Source organism: Urocampus carinirostris, chromosome 2 (assembly GCF_059441175.1).
Source record: "Urocampus carinirostris isolate Australia breed hairy pipefish chromosome 2, RoL_Ucar_1.0, whole genome shotgun sequence".
NCBI classification, from domain to species: Eukaryota; Metazoa; Chordata; class Actinopteri; order Syngnathiformes; family Syngnathidae; genus Urocampus; species Urocampus carinirostris.
In genome coordinates this window covers 36,525,426-36,549,666 of record NC_142350.1, presented here as the reverse complement: position 1 = coordinate 36,549,666, position 24,241 = coordinate 36,525,426, and the positions used below count along the sequence as shown (strand labels likewise).

General features: G+C 37.8%; 2 protein-coding genes across 17 annotated transcripts in view; both read left to right on the top strand.

The window, feature by feature from the left end:
- The window catches only part of ubr5 (ubiquitin protein ligase E3 component n-recognin 5), a 55,996-nt gene extending 50,325 nt beyond the window's left edge, over positions 1-5,671 (top strand). For all 16 annotated transcript variants that reach the window (XM_088326377.1, XM_088326372.1, XM_088326370.1 and 13 more), the window contains exons 55-58: positions 1,249-1,362; positions 1,488-1,632; positions 1,721-1,806; positions 4,942-5,671. In XM_088326377.1, the coding sequence (XP_088182503.1) occupies positions 1,249-1,362; positions 1,488-1,632; positions 1,721-1,806; positions 4,942-5,154 (558 nt within the window). In that variant the 3' untranslated portion in view covers positions 5,155-5,671. The remainder of the gene's footprint in view (positions 1-1,248; positions 1,363-1,487; positions 1,633-1,720; positions 1,807-4,941) is intronic.
- Positions 5,672-7,168: 1,497 nt separating this feature from the next.
- On the top strand, positions 7,169-24,200 carry LOC148371774 (protein LYRIC-like). The gene is made up of 13 exons (XM_088326359.1): positions 7,169-7,938; positions 8,115-8,240; positions 10,092-10,167; positions 11,606-11,779; positions 11,965-12,015; positions 13,444-13,581; positions 14,904-14,972; positions 15,042-15,110; positions 15,201-15,349; positions 16,830-16,940; positions 18,199-18,306; positions 19,528-19,654; positions 23,480-24,200. The coding sequence occupies exons 1-13, from the start codon at positions 7,618-7,620 to the stop codon at positions 23,539-23,541; spliced, it is 1,581 nt and encodes a 526-aa protein (XP_088182485.1). The 5' UTR covers positions 7,169-7,617; the 3' UTR covers positions 23,542-24,200.
- Positions 24,201-24,241: the final 41 nt, after the last annotated feature.

Genomic DNA, 24,241 nt, shown 5'->3' with positions numbered 1-24,241 from the left:
GTACCGTCTTTCTTTGTAAATATGTGTAACCATGTTTAATATGTATTTGTAACTGTATATTTTTGTAATGTATTTATTTTAGAGACTTATTGTTATATGTTTTCTACCGTCGAATAAAAAGAAGGGGCAGAGCAAACGCGGGCTGACGGGAAGTGGGGTGAAGCTGAGTTAAATCTGTTTGTTGTTGCAGCGGACAATAGTGGATATTTATTTTTCCCACCCTTAACTTTGGAAATATACATTTTTTTCATAGGATTACTTTTAACGGGACCCGGACTTTAAAGGTCTGCATTAAATTGTAACTACCGGTATCATTTCTGTTCATGTTGCCGACTGCGGTGATTGCATTGTGTACTATATCTGTAGTCACGATCGCGGCACCTACAGTCAGATTCGGGATAAACTTGTGACTGTATTACATGTTTCAATGTGGGCTCATGCGGCCTATATAGAGGTGCAGCTTGTGTAGGGACAAAACCAGTAAAGCCCGTAAAATGTGGTGCGTGCGGCTTATAATCAGGTGCGCTCTATAGTACGGATTTTACGGTGTGTGTGTGTGTATATATATATATATATATATATATATATATATATATATATATATATATATAACTGCACTTGACTATAAGCTGCATTTATCCACATTGAAACATCAGATATTTACAAAGACGGTACACAGAAAGATGCAACTTTTGAGAAACAAATACGTGTCTGTATGATGTCACCAGTCACTGAAATGTCATACCACATATAGTTGGAAAGCTTAAACATTTGGGATTCAAAATATGATGACCATTTCAAAATATACCCTTGATAGAAACATAACGATCAGTCTGAAACGAGATACCCGAATACTGTAAAGCCAAGGTAACTCACCAGTAAGTCCCCTGGTCGTCTTGAATTTTTGAATGTTACATCAAGGACAACTGATAGAATCCAACCATGTAAAATATTTCCTCCAAAACACACAATAATGCGGATAAATACTCATTTAAACATTTCTGCTTCGTTCGTAGTTGCTTTGTTGAACGCTTGGGGAGTTGTGACTTGTAGTCCGAATTGTATGGTACTTCAAAATCTGAAATATCTGAAGATTTGCTGTGGTTGGTTCTGTGCACTGAGTGATATTTAATTCAAACATTTGTCAACGTCTTTTCTGATTTGATCATTTTTACACAGCCAGTCCTAGTTAATAGCAGACACTTTTTCATTGTTTTTATTAAATTGACTGTGTCTGTCTTGGTCAAGGTGGAGCTTCTCTCCGGCGGGGTCAACATTTCAGTAACCCCGCTTAATGTGTACGAGTATGTACGAAAGTATGCAGAGCACAGAATGCTGGTCGTGGCTGAGCAACCGCTCCATGTGAGTTTTAAGTGTTTGAGGAATCTTTACAACTGAATTGCAATGTTCTAACATAAAATGTATTCTTATGGAAGAGACCATCTCACCATTTAGATCATAACCATAAATGTATATGTTCATCAAAGGCAATGAGGAAGGGTTTGCTGGACGTACTTCCTAAAAACGCCCTGGAAGATCTCACTGCTGAGGACTTTCGGTTGCTTGTCAATGGCTGCGGAGAAGTCAACGTACAGATGCTCATTAGCTTCACTTCATTCAATGATGAGTCTGGTATGTTTTTCTCAGACATTTTCATCACCATCCAATATAACACTTGCGACTGTCAATTGTATATTCCAAATCCTTGTTTGGTCAACAGGTGAGAATGCGGACAAACTACTGCAGTTTAAGCGTTGGTTTTGGTCGATAGTGGAGAAAATGACCATGACTGAAAGGCAAGATCTGGTAAGATCAGATTGATTGAAGTCATTGCGTGACTGACATATGGCAAACTATTCTGAATACTTTTTTAACAAAATTGAACTACAAGGGGGGACATGGCACTTCCGTAATCCCGAACTACAAGCCGTTATTTTATTGCAACATTTTAGACTACTGGTTTAAATATACAGGACTGTCTCAGAAAATTAGAATATTGTGATAAAGTTCTTTATTTTCTGTAATGCAATTAAAAAAACAAAAATGTCATACATTCTGGATTCATTACACATCAACTGAACTATTTCAAGCCTTTTATTATTTTAATATTGCTGAATTTGGCTTACAGCTTAAGAAAACTCAAAAATCCTATCTCAAAATATTAGAATATCATGAAAAAGTATACAAGTAGGCTATTCAACTAATCACCTGAATCATCTAATTAACTCGAAACACCTTGCGAGGGTTTCCTGAGCCTTAAAAACACTCAGCTTGGTTCAGTAAACTAAATCACAAGTATGGGGAAGACTGCTGATCTGACTGCTGTCCAGAGGACCATCATTGATACCCTCCATCAGGAGGGTAAGACACAAAAAGAAAGTTCTCAAAGAGCAGGCTGTTCACAGAGTGCAGTTTCAAAGCATATCCACAAAAAGTCTGTTGGAAGGGAAAAATGTGGCTGGAAACGCTGCACAACCAAGAGAGATGACCGCAGCCTTAACAAAATTGTGAAGAAGAGCCGCTTCCAGAATTTGGGGGAGCTTCAAAGACAAGCCGCAGTTCACAGACGTGTCCTGGAAATGGGCTACAATAGCCGTATTCCCGTGGTCAAACCACTTCTGAACTCAAGACAACGGAAGAAGCGTCTGACTTGGGCTATGGAGAAGAAGCACTGGACAGTTGCAGAGTGGTCCAAAGTCCTCTTTTCAGACGAAAGCAAGTTTTGCATTTCATTTGGAAGTCAAGGCGCCAGAGTCTGGAGAAAGTGCTGGAGAGGAGCAAAATTCAAGTTGCTTGAAATCCAGTGTGAAGTTCCCACAGTCAGCAATGGTTTGGGGAGCCATGTCAGCTGCTGGTGTTGGTCCACTGTGTTTCATCAAGTCCAGAGTAAATGCAACTGTGTACCAAGATATTTTAGAGCACTACATGCTTCCATCTGCTGAAAAGCTCTATGGAGATGAGGATTTCATTTTCCAGCATGATCTGGCACCTGCCCACAGTGCCAAAACCACCAGTAACTGGTGCACTGACCATGGCATCACTGTCCTTGATTGACCTGCTAATTCCCCTGACCTGAACCCCATCGAGAATTTGTGGGGTATAGTTAAGAAGAAGATGAAAGACACCAGACCTACAAATGCAAATGAGCTGAAGGCCGCTATCGAAGCATCCTGGGCATCAATAACACCTCAGCAATGCCACAGGCTGATTGCCACCATGCCAACCTAGTACTGAGTGCATCAATGGACATTTTCAAATGTTTGATTTAGTTTTGCTGTTATAAAATTATTTTACTTGGTCTGAGGAAGTATTCTAATATTTTGAGATAGGATTTTTGAGTTTTTTTCAGCTGTAAGCCAAAATCAGCAATAGTCAAATAATAAAAGGCTTGAAATAGTTCAGTTGATGTGTAATGAATCCAGAATGTATGACATTTTTGTTTTTTTAATTGCATTACAGAAAATAAAGAACTTTATCACAATATTCTAATTTTCTGAGACAGTCCTGTATTGCAACTTATTCGAATCAGGTCCTTAAATTACACATTCAAATCGGACAGCAGTATGAAAGTTCTGAGAAATGTTTTAACTTTCAATTTTGTATCTGCATCAATGTCAAGCCCCATCCACACTTGGCGAAAACAGTGCAGCGCCCCCTGGAGATCAGCCTTTTGCTTTTGGTGTCAGTTGTGCAGGGGCACATTTTGGAGGAAAACTGCAGCGTCAAGGGCGTCCAGTATCAAACATGTTTGATTATTTTGGTGCTCGGTCGCCCAATTCAAATGTGTGGGGGATAGGAAAATAACAACTTGACGCTTGCGCTCTTAATTTAAAACACCCCGGTGATGTCTTTGACCGGAGTTTCCTTTAATTCTTGGGGAACAATGACAGGCAAATGCCGCAAAAAACACTAATGTCAATAGAATTGGCGCTGTCAAATTTAAAGCTCACTATTTACTCAACATAGCCTTTATTCAATTCACGTTTTATTTCGGCAGAGTCGTAATTGTGTGCTCTCATAAATTCACTGATTCATGAAAGATTAACACTTTGTTTTAATTAAGTAGCTCAAGGAATAACCAACATCGTAACAGGAAAACGGGTTTTCAACAGCATGTCGTAAAGGTTGTCTTCACTTCCCTATGTGTGTATGTAGCGGAGGTCGTTCTTGAATTGACAGCACAGTCTATTGAACTTAACTAAAAGGACTATTCAATTGATCACATGTGTTTATCTTCCTAGTAATGGTGTGAATTTGTGGTAGTTCCTATTTTGAATGGTCACATAATCTAAAAGTATGTGACGTAAACAACTTGGACCTGAGCTGAGAATGGGTCAGGTGTGCAGGGACACGCCGCCGTTGGTGTTTTGCAGCTAAAGGCAATGACACCAAATCACTAACGCTTGTTGGCACCAGGTTTCAGGTCGCCGTTTCCTTTAAAGAACATTAATAAGTAAATGCAATTTGGTCCATTACATGTCTGTGTTGCAATCTGCTACTGTTCTCCACTCTATGGTTGCCCTGGTGCTGTCGTCTAAAAATGTACGGCTCACAATTTACATGACGCAGCCCTCATTTGCACTTTCTTTCGACCCAGTAGTAAATATGTGCTCGTCTTCGTAATCGCCATCTCAAATGGTCATGGGATCAAGAAAACACATGATGTAAACAACTCTGAGCAGAACTAAGACATAGCTAAACAGGGTGCTTGGTGTTCAGGGCAATGATGCCGTTGGCATTCTGCAGCCAAAGGCTTTGATGTCAAATCCCCTCCCTCGTCTTAAAACGCTAAAAAATGGGTGGGATTGGTTAATTTTTATGGCTGGTTAGCCTGGGGCTAAAAATCCGGTGAGACTTGCACAAAGACATAATGGTGTTTTTTTTTCCCTCAAATTTGAGCATGCAAAATTAACATTGATTTTTGGTTTGTTTTTCCATCAGGTCTACTTCTGGACCTCCAGTCCTTCCCTGCCAGCCAGCGAAGAGGGCTTTCAGCCAATGCCCTCTATTACAATCCGGCCACCAGACGACCAGCATCTCCCCACAGCCAACACATGCATCTCGCGCCTCTACGTGCCACTCTATTCTTCAAAGCAGATCCTCAAACAGAAGCTCCTCTTAGCCATTAAGACCAAGAATTTCGGATTCGTATAGAGCTTAAATGGAAAAGAGTTTAAAAGAAGAAAAGTAATACATGTTTACTGTTGTGTAATATTTACTTAGCTCCATTTTGTAGATTTATTTTTTTTGTCTATACAGTTTTATTAAAATTCGACATACCGTCGCTATCTCCCCACACAATATTTGTGTTGTGAACACAAACTGTAATTTTTATTTCAATTTTTATTGTTTTTTTCTTTGTTAAAGTTAAATAGAAAAAAATATGTACGCTGTCCAGAACATTCCTGCATTGGCACTGTAAAATGAGAAGCCCTCAGTTCTGCTCTATTCGCTTAAACATTTTGCTTCACAGGAATTTGGTCTGACAGAAAGCTGTCTGCAGAAACCCAGCCAAAGACGACGGCAGTGCAGATATTGAAGACACTGTGATTATTATTTTTCTTCCCAAGAAAAGTACTGTCACTGATGGTACACTGCTGCCTTTCTGGAAAATCTTTTTTGTCTTGTACAGGGGGAGTAGGGAATTTGAAAATAAACTTGGATGCAAAAAGCTGGTCATTCTTTTAATATCAGATCATTTACAGTCTTATGAAAAAGATTGAGAAGCCTTGATAGTTTTTAAGATTTTTTCTTTACAAATCACTGGTTGTGTTGATCAGCGATTTCAGTCCACAAGACCTTATTCAAAATTGAAGCTTGCTTGTCCAAATGTGCTTTCCCCCCACACCCCCAAAAAAAAACAAAAAACAGATTAAATTGAAATTGAGTGAGTGGTAGTATGCATGGTGGAAGAAGAATATCACATTCGAGAAAACTTGATACCCAAAGTAAATTTTAGTGGTGGTTCCCTAATGCTGTGGGCGCTGTGTGGCCAGTGAAGTTTTTTTTTCCCCATTATAAAATAGTTAGGCACACTGCCCTTCAAAAAAATTCTAAATATTAGTTATTGAGGCCTAAATTATGTTGCCTTAAAATGACAGTGAAACGTTTTTCTATGTGGACACTGTGGCTCATGCAGTAGTATAGGTTACATAGTTTAATAATTTTGCTGTAATTTTGGATATTATATTTTTAACCTGTTTTACTTTTTTCTGGAAATGTAATCAAATATTACTTCAAATAAGCACAAATGACCTGCCTGCCAGTGGAACAAAAAACGTTGATATATATATATATATATATATATATATATATTTTAAATAAAATCAGCAAAATAATGTGCAAGACAGTTATTTTTGCAGCTTTGTCAAACAAGTTGTAGGGGACAGTTTGTATTATTTGACCGCTCATATTGTGCAACTGAAAACAAGTGCTAGAAACACAAGAATACAAACTATGGACTTTTTCTTTACTTTTGCCGGAAGTTTTTTGGGGTGTACCTGTAGTAGCAAGATGGTAGACAATCAGCTCTCTTTAGGTGAGGCTCATGTTATGTAGAATAGGATACCAATTTCCCGACCTAAGAGTTTATATGAAGGTGCGTGTAGATTGCTTATTCAAATCAATCTGTTTTTTTTGTATATTCTTTCACCACTAGGAGGCACTAAATAAAACACTTTCCCTCCAAGTGTTTCGCTTACAGCACCACGGTACAGTGGAAATGGGTGTCGCGGTGTGTGTCAGGTTTATCATCACTTAATAAAAGGAACTGCAATCGTTAAAAGGGGAGTAATTGGCTAAGATTGACAGGTTAATTATTATCTAGAATAGTAATCTGCTGCCACCTACTGATCTGGATGAATTTTTTTTCGTCTGGGTGAATTTTTGGTTTGAACAAATTTATTGACACTAATAACAGAAAACAATCTTGACAATCTCAACAGCAATCAAGCACATTCACAATATTATATTTCAATATGATGTTTAACAGCAAACACGATGCATTCGACAAGCTCATCTGCACTCTGGTTGGAAAACTGCCTTAAATCGTCTACATCCCAATGCCCATTTTTCACGTTATTACCCTTTCTTTACATTCAAAATTGACTTTGTACGAAAGATCTCGTTCGTTCACTATTTCCGTTTCCGCGTCACAACCTTGAAAACGTGTAACGGGGCAGAATGACGTGTGGTGTGTACTCTACACAAATTCAGGATTCTCCCATTCCTGGTGAGAAATTGAACGCAGCACAATTTTGAAAGGGCATCGTGCGCTCCTCCGCCTCTGTTCGAGGGCATATGAGGTGAATGAGGTTTGCTCGTGGTCAGTCAGTCTCCGGAAAGACTCATTTTGGTAGTCTTACTGTCTGATCGCCTCCGCCATTTTATGGGCCCTCATTTAGGTTTTTGAAACACATTCAGATAGGCTAGCCAATAAGCTAGCTAGTTTAGCCACCTGTCTAGTTCGACCGATGTAGCTGGTGGAGGACGCGATGCGTTCATTGTTCCCCATCATGTCATATTCATCCGGTCGCTATTTTTAGCCAGCACTGCAAGCTAGGTCAGCTAATCTCTGTGGTTTTCATTGTGAATCGTTGAGATTTCCTAGCGACGCACATGGAACAGTGGAGGGACGCGGCCTCTCAACAGGCCGAGCTGGTTGCTTCTCGCGTCAATGAATTGTTGTCCAAAGGCCAGGAGTTTTTGCGAACCGAGCTCGGCGTCGATCTAGCGATCAAACCCGAACGCATTCCGCCATGGGTGATTCTTTCTGCGGCGTGCGCCGGCTTCGTCTTGGTGCTCTTCTTGTGGGCCTCGACGTGCTTCAAGAAAAGGCCTTCGGTTGCCGTTGTGGAGGACAACGTCGAGGGCAAAAGAAATGCCAGTAAAGCCGTCAAACCAGAGGAGTTGAAGAAAAAGAAGAAGCGGGCGGAAAAGGCAAGTTATTTGAATCACTTCCTATATTAAACACTACCATTTTCCAACCTAAATTATCATCCTCGCTCTAGCATTCATTGCAATAATGCTACATTCTAACATTCCATAAAACTTTTATTTCCATTAAAACACAATTCGTTCTGTTGAAACCGAACATTTTGTCTATTTGTGTCTAGAAAGCACAACCAAATGGCAGAGCTGTCAATGAGGAGCTACAGGAAAATGACGCCACAGCTCGCGGAGACCGAGTGCCACATCAACACTCATCTACTCCACAGAACAAGAACGAAAAGGCTGTTGAGGTAATAATGAGCCAGATCCAGGTTACCCGAGCCTAGTTTTTTCCGTGCTTTCATATAACTGAAATGCACAAAATAATGGTTGGGAATATTAATTACACTGGTACCTCTTTATACGAGCACATCTGCATATGAGAATTTCGGTACACACGGTTTTTAAACATCTTGGTCGCTTTGTGAACGAGATTTCAGTTCACAAGCCCCCACTAGACACCCCTCGAGACCACTCACTGCCATTAGCTCGGTCCGGATTGCACAAATCGGGCACTTTGTTCTGCGCCTTTGGCAATATCTGTAGAGTACCTGGGTTCTGCAGCAAGTTAGTTTTGATGGCTTGTCTTTAATTAAATTGTATAGCATCTCCTTAGACATGAGTTCTGGAAAGGTGTCTCAGAAAAAAAGGGAAATAATGACAATTGAAACAAAGTAAGAATTAATTGAAAAACATCAGGAAGCAGCGAGCGCTGATCACAAAGCCGCAGAAGAATTTACTCCGGTTCTCTGCAATAATTTCCAAGGAAGGTTCAAATCCTGTTGAGAAATGAAACCGCATAGAAGACGACAAAACAGAAGCTGGAATTTACACAGGAGATTTGAGAGGTGCTGTCTCGGTAGGAGGAAGTTGCTTCCGTTAAAAAAAACCCTCCAGGAAAAGTGGAAGTTGGTTGTGCGATAGCTGTCTTTAATGACACTTGCCATATGCATTTCCTTTACATTTGATAGCGAGGCTGAGACAAATCTCTCAGAAAGACCTATAGAAAGTGATAGCGTTTTGAGTCCAGTTAAAATGGTAAAGAAAGTGAGGAATGAACACTGAAACAGGCAAAAAATATAAAAACTGCTGTTAGAATTAGCTGAAATTACGTTTCTTTAAAATTCCATTAATTTTAAGTGTACAATATGTGCTTACTGATCATAGAAAGTCGTGCACTGTCATTCATCACCCGCACCTCTGTTACCACTGCTAACTCATTCCATGTTGGCTGCGCATAATAAACTCTCATTTTATGTCGTTATTATCATCTTGTTTATCTTACTGCAGTATTTTTATGTTTGATTACTTTTTGTGTTTTTAGTGATCACAAAGATGTGTTTTATAGCTACAGGTATTTAGGTTTCACTTTTATCCTTTGGGAGGTCTGGAATGAGGCAATCCGTTTTTAGTTAATTAATATCAGGGTAAATTCGCTCTTTACTGAAGCAATTAAAGCTACAAGCACAATCCTGTAACGAAATAAGATAAAATTTAGAGGTAACACTATTCTGTTGAATTTCAACCATAACAGTCAAAGATTTTCATTAAGAATACACTGAGAAGTCTCTCCAATACACGGAAAGACAAAAGTATGTAAATCTGATAAAATTATTTGGTTGGGGTAACGATTCAATTCATTTAGCTTGTACAGTTATATAGCAGTAGATTTTATTTTTATTGATCATGTGTAAAGCGTTGGTGGAGGTGCGTGGGTGGAAGCTCTGTCAGTGCCACCCTTCAATGACTTAATGACAGCAGCTGCCCGTGTTGGGTTTCAGCATTAACAGGAACCTGTTGATGCAGCAAACTCATTGGTTTGAATTGGGACAGTTTATGCAATAGTCCATAATGCCATTTAATAATTTTCACAAATGGTAAAAAGGTGAGAATCAATTTGCTAAGAAGGGGGTTGGGGTCAAATATAGGGAATTTTTAAAGTAGGCATAACCTTTATGTATGTAGTTTCACTTATAAATAGCCATACTTGAGTATGTCTACTTGACCACCCACTGAAGAAATCTTATGTGCCGCCCACTTCACTGTTTTCTCACCAAATCTTTTGGAGTTCTTATTCTCAATGACAGATTTATTTCCCCTAGACAAAAAAGTCCAAGAAGAAAGCCAAACAAGGAGTGAAGGACTCAGTAACTGTTCCTGGAAAAGAGCCGGAGGAAGGTAAAAACCTATATTTACCCTAAACATTTTTATTTTAGATAAAATAAATGTTTAAGACTTAATCAAACAAATATCTATTGTAGCTGTCACTTTGAAATGGGACTTGCAATCACAACATGGCTGGTTAAAATCTGTAAACATCTGGTTGCAACCTTTTGGCATATTTAAGCTTCTTACGGTTTTATTTTATATTTTGATACTTGGGTATGTACTACGGCTGTCGCTTTTAGAATGTTTAATCAATGATATTTTGAGGGGAAAGCGAGTACCTGTAGTAAGTGTTGTTGCCTAAAACAGGATTATTTTGAGGTAATGTTTTCCCTATCGTGGTCATTATCTGCTGCCCTCCTGTGGGTATTTCATGATTGATGACTCGTATGAAAAGTGAAAAATGCTACATTTTAATATGCATATCTTACCTAAAAATCATGTCATGTAGTTTTATTTTATTTTATTTTGTATCACATTTGAATTGCTGTTGTTTTTTTTTTGAATAAGTTAAACATGTCTACAGTGTACATATGTCATCATAACATTTATCAGTATTGGTGACTACTGAAGGATTAAGTACTTGTACCGATATCAGAAAAGACTGGATCCAACATCTCTACATACTAGTGGCAATGCGGGCTTTGATTTCAGGTACTCGTAGTCTGACGATACCAGTATCTTTTACCATTGTGGCCATTTCATAAAGGGGAAATAAAGTTCTATTAACATGCAATAATTTAAACACTATACTATAATGGAGTTTTAAGATAAATTTTGTAATGATATATATAATCATTCTGCTTCCACAAAGGATGACAAAAAGCAAAATGATTACTGGTAAAGAACCTAATTGTAGGGGTCATATACTAATTTTAAAGAAACCTCGTATATTATTTAGCCCCTATTTACTTGTTGACCACATTTTGGCTTTAAGAAGTCACAATTTGTGACGTACTGGAATATTTATTTTCTGTAATGTAATTTAAAAAAAACTAATGCCATGCTTTCTGGAGTCATTACAAATCAACTGAAATATTGAAAGCCTTTATTTAGTATCACTGGTTATGGCTTACAGCCTACATGTATACTTTTGAAAAAGGATGTTGTGAATTTTAATATTGCTCGTTCTGGTGCCATAATAACAATAAAATACTTGTATTATGTCAGTTGATTTTTGTAATGAATCCAGGATGTATGACATTTTTGTTTTTTATTGCATTACAGAAAATACCTTTTTCACAATATTTTATTTTCCTGTGTCAGTAGTTTCCTTGTTGGGTGAAGGAAGATTTCTGCAAGAAGGGCACTGTATACTTTTGCATTACTTTCATGAGCTTTTTATGAATTTATATTTACATTTACATATTTGAATCTGCTTGATTCATTTCATCATGTTATTTTATTGTTTTTAATTTTTGTTTTTTATTGCAATTAATTATACGTTCAGGTACATGGGAGACTAAGGTCAGCAACAAGGAAAAACGTGAACAACGCAAAAAGGACAAGAGCTCCAGCGATGACTCTGCCAGTCCAGGGGGTGGCAACACTCCTCTGAGTGCCTCTCCAGAGCAGCATAAGGCCCCAGCAGCTCCTTCACCTGGAAATCAAAAGAAGAAGAAAGGTTTTGATTTTCTTTTAATCTTATTCTACTCCTTTTACAAAGTTTGTTTTCCGTCAAGTTCAACTGAAAGGTCTGCTCCTGTTACTGTCATTTCAGTTAGCATTTGGTAATTTCCTTCTCATTGTTCTTAAAGTAGTTTTTATGTGCGATAAGTGTACCTTTTTATCTCAATTCATTCCATGCAGGAGAGTCATCAAAAGTGACAGCGGAGAAAGTAAACGCTGCTGCAGTGAAAGGTAATTTGAATTGTAATACAGTAATCACTTGCTGTATCGTGGATAACTTTGTTTCGCTACTTCTGAGATTTGTCGTGCATAGTGTTCTGCATTCTGATTGGCTAACAGTTGCCTCGCCCCTTTTCTGCCTATGTCTGCCTGCATGACAATGGCATCGTGGTATGAGTTGCAGACATGCGTAAAACAGCTTGACAAAGCTACATTATCATACCTGCCAATTACTACAGTTTTGCCGTAATGAGTACGGTTTTCTTGAACCCACTACGGTGTTTCTGTTGGATCACAAAAACTATGGGTTTCCCCCTTAAATTTTTTTTTAAAATAAAATCGTAAAAACATTCCACCGCAAAATAGAGACGAAGTACCATTTCAAAAAAAGTCTAGTGGCGCTGCCAGAATCAACTCCTTGCCCTGAAGAATTCTCGCGCCGGCGTGATGAGGGCGCCCTATCGTGGATGCAATGCCGGAGCTAAGGCTAAGCGGCTAGCGGCGTTATAAGTCTTTGGTGACGTCCGTAATCATGGGAAATGTGAACTCTATACCTAAAAATAAGACAGACGAACTGGCTGTGCTGGTGAAAAACAAAGCGGACAGGAAGTGCAGTTTGCTGTGTTTTACGGAAACGTGGCTCACATCTAGCATCCCGGGCGCTAACGTAGAGCTACCTGGAGCAACCGGTAGCTACCGGAGCCAACCTCCGCAGCCGAGAATCTGAGAGGAGGTGGACTCGCTAACACGAGGTGGTGTATGCCTGGGCACAAAGATTTAAAAATATATATAATATATATATATATATTAATATAAATAAAAATAATAATAATAAAAATATATGTGTGTGTGTGTATATATATATATATATATATATATATATATATATATATATATATACACACACAAATTAAATGTTTTGTTTCTTATTGTATCAAACATTGAAAAGAAAACTATGAGGGTTTTCTATGACTTTGTTTCTCTGAAAGTTGTCATGTCAAGAAAACACTCTGGAATGGCAATGTCCAATATGGCTCTCTCAACATTTTGGGGTTCAGATCAGAAGGTAAATACAGTAGTGGCGAAGTATGTGAAGTAAAGTGGATTCTGTTCGTAATCAATACAATTGTGCAACAAAGCAGCAATATTACAAGTCCTTTAGAAAAAAAATGTCTAAATAAAGTACAGTACTTGTATTTGTAAAATACTTGAGCCTGTAAGTAGTTCTTTGCTTTCAATGTATAATAGAGTATTTAATAAACGTTTCTGCTTCGTGGGTTTTGACTATCGCGAAAATTTTGTGGAATGTAACCGCCCGCGAAAAATGATTACTGTACATGTAGACTCTTAATATGTCGTTCAAGGTTCTAGCCTTTTACAATGTTGTCTCATTAGCCTTTTTGTCCTTGCTGACTGTTGAGCATTTCTTTGTTGTATCAGGTAACAACAGTGCGACAGCTCCCGTAGCAGCAGGTGTGGTTGCCACTCAAGCGACAAAGGTTACCCGCACCGTTGCACCGAAGAATCAAGCATCGTCTACAAAAGAGCCGGCGCCGCAATGGAAGACTGAAATTGATGGTAATATGGAGAGGAGCGGCGCAATTATTTTCTGTATTCTTTTAAAGGAAGGGAAATATGAGTTCTTCTCACTTTTTTTCAATTTTCCTTTCCCCTTTTCTTTGTTTTCTTATTCCCTTTCCTCACACGTCGCTTGTTGCTCGGTTTCTCCCTTTTTTTTTCCCCCACTCTCCCTTTTTTCCCCTTTGTCAATCCAAGGAATAAATGGCACCGTCATAGGTTTTAAAATAACATTTTAGCATCAGCAATTGGAATGCCTTAAATATTTCCTGTAATGAACGAATGTTTAAAGAAGCTGTACAGAATTTAAAACTTTTGTACTCACAGCCGCCACCTAAGGTTTGTGTCATCATCGTAGTCACTGTAGTGCTCGCTGATGATGCTCGTGCACGTATGTGCATGTTGAGACTTGTGCCCAATCGAAAAATAAAACAGAACTAGAATGTTGGACAGGGACGCGAGAGCACAAAAAAGACACCTGATAAGGGTTTTGTAATAAATGCAACAGGGAGACTGGATTGCCTAACCAAATGTGCATTGGGATAATTGGGGGTACGTTCGGGCAACTAGCAGCATTCATACTGAGTGACCAGGCCACTTGGAATTGAGCACAGGCAATAATTGGGTATATCCTCCTGAAAAATTATGTACCAGCTCTTCATGCTAGTAAATCCCCTTATATTTTGTCATGTTCGCTCTGTGCCGATGGTTGGTGTACCAAAAGTAATAATGCACATATAACTGCAGTGCTGGAATACATGTTTTTAGGTTAGTCCTTACAGCAATAAACTATTTGGGGAAACCGAATTGTTTGCTCCAAATCATTTTTTTTCTACTCCTAAATTCTACAAACTGCTAATGTTGTACCATGGCAATGTTGCATTGAGAGCTAACAGCTTGGTGGTGTTGTATTTTTTTTTTTAGTGCGTAATGTTTCAAAATGCCAGCTTGGTGGTGTTGTATTTTTTTTTCCAGTGCGTAATGTTTCAATATGCCTTTTAAGCAAATGATGCACTTACAAAAATAAGAAACCAACAACGTGGGAACATACATGTCTCAATCACTCCCGCTCTAGCCCCATTCCTCCTGTGTACTCCCCCTGAATAGCTTTACTCAAAGATAAAATACAAAATGACCAGCAAAAACCACAACGACTTGAAGTACTGTTTATACTCTCATCTAAGCCTATGTCGCACATAAGTGACCAATCTAAAACTGCTACAAAATAGCCACATTATAAAAGAAATTTGTACCCAAAATATGAAAAAGATCAACTGTTAGCATTTCTTAGAATTCCTGACGAATACATTTTTTTTCTCTAGATACATGGACTGTGATTGACAGGGTTCCGGCTGACCTTTCTTTTACCAAATTGGGAGTTGGCGCAGCAGGTGAGCGTAGTGCATTATCTTACCTTTTAAAAGGTAGATTCATAAATTCAATATGTATTGTGAATTCAGAGCCGCACCTTGGTGATAACGCGCCATGGCCCAATCAGCCCAAAGTAGATGATGAGTGGTCCGGATTCAGTAAGAACTTTGAACCTGTTTACAAAATCGAGATCACATCTACGTTAAGGTGCTTGTCTTGCTACATTTTACTTATTTACTCCAAATCAGATGGTGCTTCAGCAGATGCCTGTTCTGACTGGAATGCCCCCTCCGAAGTTTGGGGCAACTATGAAGAGCCAAAAGCTCAGCCCAACCCTGTTAAGGAGCAGGCTCGAAACAAGCCTGTTAGTGCTAATGTACTTGGTGAAGGAGCTCCTGTAAGTATGAGACATGACAGTCTGGAAAATATTTAAATATGAATACCTACTATAGATTGAGGACTTTTGGCTCCCTGTAGCTTCCGTCCTTTTCTTTTTTTTTTTTAATTTTTCATACATAATTTGTGAATTAGTCATCCTTTATTTAAAACTTTCTATTCATCCATGTTTTCACGTTTTTCTTCTAAGGCCTGAAGGAAACGAATATCAAAAATTTAACAAATCACACAAAAAGAAAAAAAAGGATAACTGGTTGAAGCCATCCCTTATATTAACTACTGATAGTCATATGAAATGAAATGATCTGCATTTATATAGCGCTTTTCAAGTCAATGACTTCCCAAAGCGCTTTAAAATGTGCTCCACATTTCCCAATAGCGGCCTTGCAGCCATGTAAGGCGCTAACCTGCTTATTGGGGGTATTAGGGGTTCAGTGTCTTACCCAAGGACACTTTGACTTGTAACACGGACGAGCCGGGATTCGAACTGGGATCCCTTGATCCCAAGACGAGCGCTCTACCTCCTGAGCTACAACAATCATGTAGGCCTATCCAATTTTTCCCAAAGGCCAATGTGAATATACTTAAGACATGTGTATATTTTATTTTATAATGTTATTGTTGAACCATTCCATCAAAAACACTTGGAATTGAAGCTAAGTAATATATGCTGTCTTAAACAACAACATTTGACTATACCACAGTTCACATTGAAAAGCTCAAAATGAGAAAGGCCCAGCTCAGAAGTTTTTTTCTTCCTTTATTGCACGATAGTTGATTTTTGGAGCAAAACATTGTATTTGGTTTTTTCTTGTCACACTACTAAGTTATCAAGTCTTTTTTTAAGCACTACTACACTCACCATGAACAAAGGGGAACAATTGTTAAAAATTTAAATCATATATGTTCTAACTAATTACAAGCTGTATATAGCATACGGTATTTTGTAGAATTAATATGGTTTGTGCGGTAAAAGAAGATTGTCTTTTGTGTAATGTTATTAAAGAAATTGTGCGAACCACACTTTGATTTGTATATACTTTTGCCTTATAAAGGCATTTATGATTCTCAGCGACAGATAATTTAAAAACAGACATATTTTCAGTAAACCGTTGAGATGACCAAAGAACTATATGTATTGTCACTAATATTTTTTTATGCAGTATAGATTTCAACTGCGTCCGCATACTCAGTCTGTTGACCAACACTTGTTTATTCATCATTTCAGTAATTTATTGTGCCACCCTCATGAAATTACTCATTTGACCTGCAGCCAGCACTTTTTTTAACCTTCACAAATGTAAAAAAAATTAATTATCTGTATGCCCAATATTCAAATTGTATATTCCTTTGATGAACCTTGAAATATATTTTGCATCCAGGTTTCATTAACTCTGAAATCTAACTGGCAGCAAGTTTTGATGATAATCAAAGCTAATGTTGATCAGTTCTAATAAGTGTCCTACTTGTGCTTTACTTAGGATGAAGAAGATGATGACGATGAAAAGGAAAATGGGGACTCTGCCGCTGCTAAAAATAAAAAGAAACGGAAGAAAAAGAAGAAGGCAGCTGAAGAGGGAGAAACAGGCCAGGTAGCTGCCAGAAAGTATATCCCCACCCTTGCTGTATCATGATTTAAGTAATGTTCTCAAACATCTCATCAACTAATACTAGTAGTTTGAGTTTTTTTTTTTTTTTGTTATGGTGCTTAAAAGTTTAACAATTGCTTATCTTTGAGCTCATTGATGAATGTCAAGTCATGTCTATTTGTATAGCCCTTTACCACAAGAAGTCTCAAAGGGCTGCACTGACCAGATTATTGTAAATTACAAACTACACCGTCCCCTGATCTAAAACCTAATGTGTAACTGTGCGTTTACGGTTCATCTGTTCCATAACAACCCCTATTAAGCACGCATGAAAAATCTCACCTTAAGGATAAATTCATTGATTTGAAGTAAAAAAAAACCGGTGACATACGTGAAATGTATAAATCCAATGAGAAAATGTTTTTAGGTGGGAAATGGGGTATCATGACATTTCCCAGAGTGAATTGGGCGCTTCAGGAGGTGCGTTTGAATTAAAACCATTGTACCGTATTTTCTGCTCTATAAGGCACACTGGGTTAAAGCCTCATGTGAAAGGGTTTACTTTGTGTATTTTCTGCCCCCACGTCAAATGCCACAGCTGTACCTGTCCATTTACTGTGAATTCCCCAGTTGTATTTATTAATAAATAGTGTAAGTCAATGCTTCTGGTGAGTCACGTATGAGAATAACTTATAAACACACAGGATGCAGCAATGGAGCACACTTTTGAAACAAGCCTAAACAATTGCAGTACTTAGCTATGTTATGTGATATGAATTAAATCATCCTTTATTTATTGTCGAGAATTAAATGTCGAACTGCCATCAATTGGCGTATTGATGCTCATGATTACACCCCTGATTGGATTGCTTGCAAACTGCATGTGTAGGCTGTCATTCGTTTGTCATTAGACATGTAAAGTGTTCATATGCATTGCTACGCAATTTTGATTGGTTTGCGTGGAAAAAGTGCATTAAGAGAGGTGCTATAATTCCGCAAAATAAAGATTTATCAGTGGAACCTATTAATGGAAAAGTCAAAATACAAAATGGTAAGGGGATACTGTATTATGTAGCCTTAACTGCACAGTTTAATTCCATGAGTGTCTCTAAACAGATGCTTAAATGGTTTTGCTTTATCACCCAACAGACAAAATGAAGGAATATTTGCAATTGTACCTTTATTGAAACAGGTGCACAGTTCATTTAAGTAAATGACACTCATCTATAAAGTAACTGTGCTTACAACTTATCCTGCTTAGGCTGAAGTCCCAGAGAAGAAAGTAGAAGCCACAAGCCTCCCAAAAGACAAGAAGAAAAAGAAACCCAAACCATCTGGACAGGAGCATTCTTCTGCTGCAGCTGTAGAGGTTGGTTTCTCTGATTTAATGAGAAGCTGAGTAACCACTAAGTGTCCATGATTTGTCTAACTCCGGGGTCAGCAACCCCAAATGTTGAAAGAGACATATTGGATTAAAAAAAAACAACCAATTTGTCTGCAGAAAATACAGAAGCCTTAAATGAGCGTTTAATGAATGCAACACATTTTGTATGGATTCGTATTATCTATATTAGCCTACTATCTCAGTTGGATGCAGTGCATCCTGTGAAGGGTGATGCACCACGTGACTACTCTGTTGCAGGATACCACATCAGGTTTAACTTTATTACAGTATTCATGAATTGCACTATGTTTCATTGTTTTAATCCAATTAAATGCGTTAAAGAAATCCAATTTTTGATGTCGTCTTTATTTTGGAAATCTTAAAAAAAAAAAAAAAAAACACGACAAAATGGAACGTGCATGATGTGCCGCTTATCCGGGAAACAAAAATGCAATGAAACGCTGCATGCATTCATAAAAATAAAACGGCAGCCTCTTGAAAAGCTAAATAAAATCAAATTAATACAATTCAAAGTTTGATTTCTGTGCAAATGTCACAAGTCACTGCACTGGTAACATGAAGCAGCAGCATCTTCTCTCTCTCTTTTGATACCAAATCAAAGCACCATCTTTGGGCCTGAGCAACTAAACACAAATGATATAACTCGGTGTTATTCAAATATATACTGACAAAATTTAGAAATGACTTAACAGCAATTTTTTTATCAGAAGTGCTTTTGTCAAAATTATTTTTACCCGTTTATTATTACTTCTGTGTTTAAATTGGGGCTGTAGCGAGAGGTTGCGTTGGATTGTGATGCTACCCCTATGAAAGGGGCGGAGCTTGCCTCCAACTTGGACGACACAGGGGAGAGGAAAGGGAAGCAAGAAAGAAAGAAAGATTCGCTGAAGTAATTTAAATGTAATCTACACATTTTTACAGCATTGGAAAATGTAAAAATGAATTGTTTGTCCTCCTACAGAAACTGTATTAAAAGGAAAATTTATTTCCTTCCCAATCTTTTTCAATTTGTAAACATTTTGGAAAAAATGCCAGGGAACCACTAGGCAGTGCTAAAGAGCTACCTGCGGCTCCTGAACGGCGATTGGCCGACCCTGGGGCTAACTAAAAAAAAGGCTCTTATTTATAGTTCCTTTATGTACTATTTTCTCCACAACCTTATATGTAGTCTGACTTGTATTTCAGGTGCACTTGGATCGACCCGTGAAGGACGGCATATCTGCAAAACCTCTTGCCACTCAAGTGCCACAAAAGCAACCTCCTGAGGGAAATGCCAATACTCATGTCAACCTCTCTGCTCCAGCGCAACAGCGTGAGTACGACATTGTGGCGCTCTCCAATTTACTTCATGGGTGAAAACACTTAGAACATACTCTCATTCCTGGAACCGAATTTGAAAATGTGCTCATGACTTGACTAAAGGTGGTTGAAATGATTGCACCAGTTTTTTAGTGTTTTATTAATTGTTTTATGGATTGCAGTGTTTCCCATACCACAGTAAGATTCTGGCGGGCACCAGGGTTTAATTCGTCCCACCAGAGTCTCATAAACTTTTATTGTTCAAAATATCATATTTTAAATGTATACGGATACATGCAAAGTTAAAAACATTTTATTTTAGATTTCTTAATATATAAATGACTGCAAACGCTATGGTGTGTATTTGTGCTGTCAGTCATTCAAATTTATAATGTATAAAAAAAATTTACCGGGTGAGCATGCTCATGAACCCGTCTAGACTGTCTTCACACAGGGTCTCATAGATTAAATGGGAAATGATAAATTGTTTCCGTATGTATAGTCTACAGTGTTTATCTTTTTGGAATTAATTTAAAATGATTGATTAATTGATACTTGGTTTTTATTTTTGTCATCAGCTAGCTCTATGACTATACAACCTTTTGAAAATTTGATAAGAAATTACCAACATTATGCATTTGTGTAATAATGGGATTTGGACCTAAAGAGTCTACATATGCCCAACTTGACATACTGTCAACATACTTCAATATTTGTTTCCAAGAAAACCAGGATTTTTTTCCCTTAGAAAAATCTTTAGAGCAGGGGTGTCAAACATACACAAAGCGAACAGATTTAATCAGGCCCACGAGACAATACTGAGCGAAGCTCAAGAGAAAAAAATTCTGCATCCCGTCAAGCAATGGCTTGCCATTTTAATATATTGCTTGCAAAGCATGCTGACTACAATTAATAAACCAGAGAAGATTGAGGCGACTCAGCCTGATGTTATTTTACCTGAAATAAAAGTAATGGACCCACTGTTTAAAGTCAACACAAAAAAATACAGAATTTAAAAAATGGCACTTGAAGCTTAAAGATAAAAGCCTCAATACATCACAGTAAACATTTAAATACAAAGCTCTCATGCGTGGAAGCCAAACTCATTTTAGTTCAGGGGAAAAATGGTAGGGGGCAAAAATATCACGGGAGTTGAACAGTTTCAAGTATGCAAGATTTAATTAGAAAACCAATATTGATGGGGCTTTTCATTAACTAAGATTTTATCTAATAGATAGATTATTCATCCCCGAAGGGAAATTCACAATGTAGTAATGTGGTGTTTATCAACTGTGGATTGGTTAGAAAAAAGCAGGAAAATTTGATTCCCACTACAATTGATTGAATTTGGGGAAACTCATGCAAACTGTAAACAACAACCATAAAACACAAACTGAAATGATTGATTTTCATTATTACAAGTCGATTTACTTACTCAGGAAAATGTTTACCTGAATATGGGAACTTTGCTGTTAAATTTCATATCTATTATAGGCCGGAGCAAAAGCTTTAGACTGTATGAACTAAGTACCTGAATTCAGTCTTCATATGGGTTGTAGAAATGTTGACATTAACATAACCACGTTTCTTTCGTTTTGCGGGATGGTTAGCTGTATTCGAATGGTGGAATAAGGCCATTTCTCTATACACTGCTGAAGCCCTTCTCTGTCCTGATTTGGCCTGCACTCGTTTCCAAATTGTGCTGTCTGCATGTGCGAGAAATGGGAGCGTGCTCAAGCCCACCTTTCCCAATCGTAACCAACTGGGGATCCGTGTTGTTGTCAGGCACTCACGCTACCTATAAAATTCAGATTTTAGTAGAAGGCGTGCTTGGGCAAGGTTTCGATGGCCCCAGTATGGGGGGCTCATAAGGCTCTTCTTAAGATCTAGCTTATTTTTCATTATGTATTACTCATTCAAAGATGTTTAATAAGTAAATAAGATTTGCTCTAATTCCCTACCTGTCAACCTCAGCCAATTAATTGCTGCCCTTATTAATGATTGTAAAATAAGGTAAAAAAAAAAACTCATAGCAAGACAGACTGTGGAATAAGAAGATAATTTGTGTATACTAACTTTTACATCCTTTTTACATGTAACGCAGAACGAGAAATGAGAACCTTTTCATGATCATTTAATCCATCAAGCATATTCTCCTTACAGAGATTTCTTCTTTTTTTTGTCTGTGTGTGTGTGTCGACATGATCCTTGAGTTCTTTACTTCTTGTCGGTTCTTTCAACTTTCACAACAACAACTTATTAATTAGACACACACCTGACTTTTAAATACTACCGTGTATGGAAACGGATATAATATGACGCGGCTGCGTATATCGGCCTTTAGCAATAAGGCGAAAAGACTGCAAAAATTAAAAATTGATCGAGGATAATCTTTTGTGATCAGTCTAACAAGGAATTAAAAAAAAAAATCCTGTCCAAAAACTATTATAGAGCCCATTCAACTTGAAGTTGTAAATAAAAACGTATACAATACAGGGAAAACATAATCTGTTGACGGGTATGCAAATATGCCCATTTCCATTGGTCCAATAGGGGACTAACATGTATGTTGTCTAGCTCAATACCTGAAAATATATTTTCTCCCAAAATTAATTGTGCAGTTTTTAGCAGCGAATGTGTCATCTTCGATGTGCATTGTCAAAGGTAATTGGATGATTGAGATGATATTCTGGAAATATGGAGTCATTACTTCCAAGATTGTCCAGTGAATCCAACCGCTTAAAATATTTACTCAAACACATTATTGCCGACTTATAAAAAAAGCATTTCCGCATCTTTGGACGTTCCTTGTTGTAATCCGTTCGTTTCGACACATAATTTCCGTTTGCCAAAAAAGACTCAAAGTTATTTCTGATAAGGCCGTTGGGATCTGACCTTTTGATTAACGCCACTTTCGGACAATACCAGGCTTTTTTTCATGGTCTACAGGCTTCATTAGCCTTTAAGGGTCTGTATTGACTGTGATCCCTACTTAAGCTCAGAATATGTTTAGCCAGTAGTAACTGATCAAATGATTGACACAGCAAATTAAATTTTCAAAAGAACGATATGCAGATGTTCGAAAGGTAATCAAATTAAATGCTACAATAAACGTGCGTAACGCCACTCGTGATTTATTTTACGCACCATTATTGCAAGAAAGTGCACATTGATTGACTTCTGGAAAGAGGAGTCAAACATTTACAACTCTTTCATAGGACAAAAAAATGACCAAAGTAAAATACACAGTTGCATAGGGTTTATAGCGTTAAACTGGTCTTCTCCAAATGGCCACTTTTGGAATTGGCTAGACTTACCCTTAGAAAAATGTATACAATACAAAGTTTTGTTTTTCAGATTTTGATCAAATTTGACAAGGAACCAGGTAAGGCTTTAGGCCAAATACCCCCCACCCCCTCCTTTTTTTAAGCTAAGATGCCCAGGCATTTGATTGCAAAATAAAAAAAATCAGGCGAGATTAAAAATCTTTTTCTGTGTGTTCTAACTCGTATTACTCAATGTTAATAGAACTTGAGGAGATTATTATATATTATTTTGGGAAAAAACATGGGAGTCTTACTTTTCAAAGGAGACCAACGCTGTCCATATTCTCCAAATGGTTCAAGAACAGCATTCAATATACTTAGGTTATGTCTGTGATTGGGATTTTAGGGGAATATACAGGAACTTTAAGGGGTTCATATTGTACACATCAGACTAAAACTATGCCACAGTCTCATTATGAAGGTTGCCTAAAAAAATGTTGACTATAATCGTGCCAACTACAGTGAGAGAAAATGAACAGTGACTCGATCTCTTCTCCTTTTTTGTACTATAGAAAATCCAGGGGAAAACCAGGCTGCCAAGTCAAAGAAAAAGAAGGCAAGAAGAGAGACCTAAATCCACTTTGCAGTCAACAGAATGCTAAAACCTGTCATCCTGATTATGCAACAACTTTAAAGGAGAAGAACTCGGACCTACTGTCAACTGAATGGACTTCTCTTAAATCACGAGTGGAAAAAAACAGGACGTTTTACACGGTTGTACAAACGTGACCCGAGAAGCAGCTTAATCTAACGTCATGCTTTGTGGATGAATTTTTAAATTAGCTTTTGATACTGTCTTGTAATTTCATTGATTAAAAAAGTGAAGGAGTTAGTCATTAGAAATGTAGATGTAAGGACATTGTTGTGGTGACTTTGAGGTCACTCGGCATGATGATATTGTGTCGGAGGGGCCTTTATTATTTTTCTCTCGCCTGTACAGTGAGCGTCATTGAGTGATGTCAAATTGGACATTTTGAAACAACAATGCTTGATCATGTCAGTTCTGTATTCTTCATACTCTGCAGACTTTGTCCATCTGTGTCGTACTGAGATTTCTGATCCTTTCCAATTTTTCCACACAAGCTCTGCTGCTGGACTTGTGTTGGATTTTGAAGGAAGATTCAACGCGTCTGACTTTCCAGCAATTGTCGCTTCTCAAGCCTAAAGATTGTTTTGTAAAACAAAAAAATGTTTGTAATAAAAGTCAAGCTGAAGCCATATTTAAAAGACCAACAGAGCTCTGTTTTTTGACATTTATTTTGAATGAATGAAAA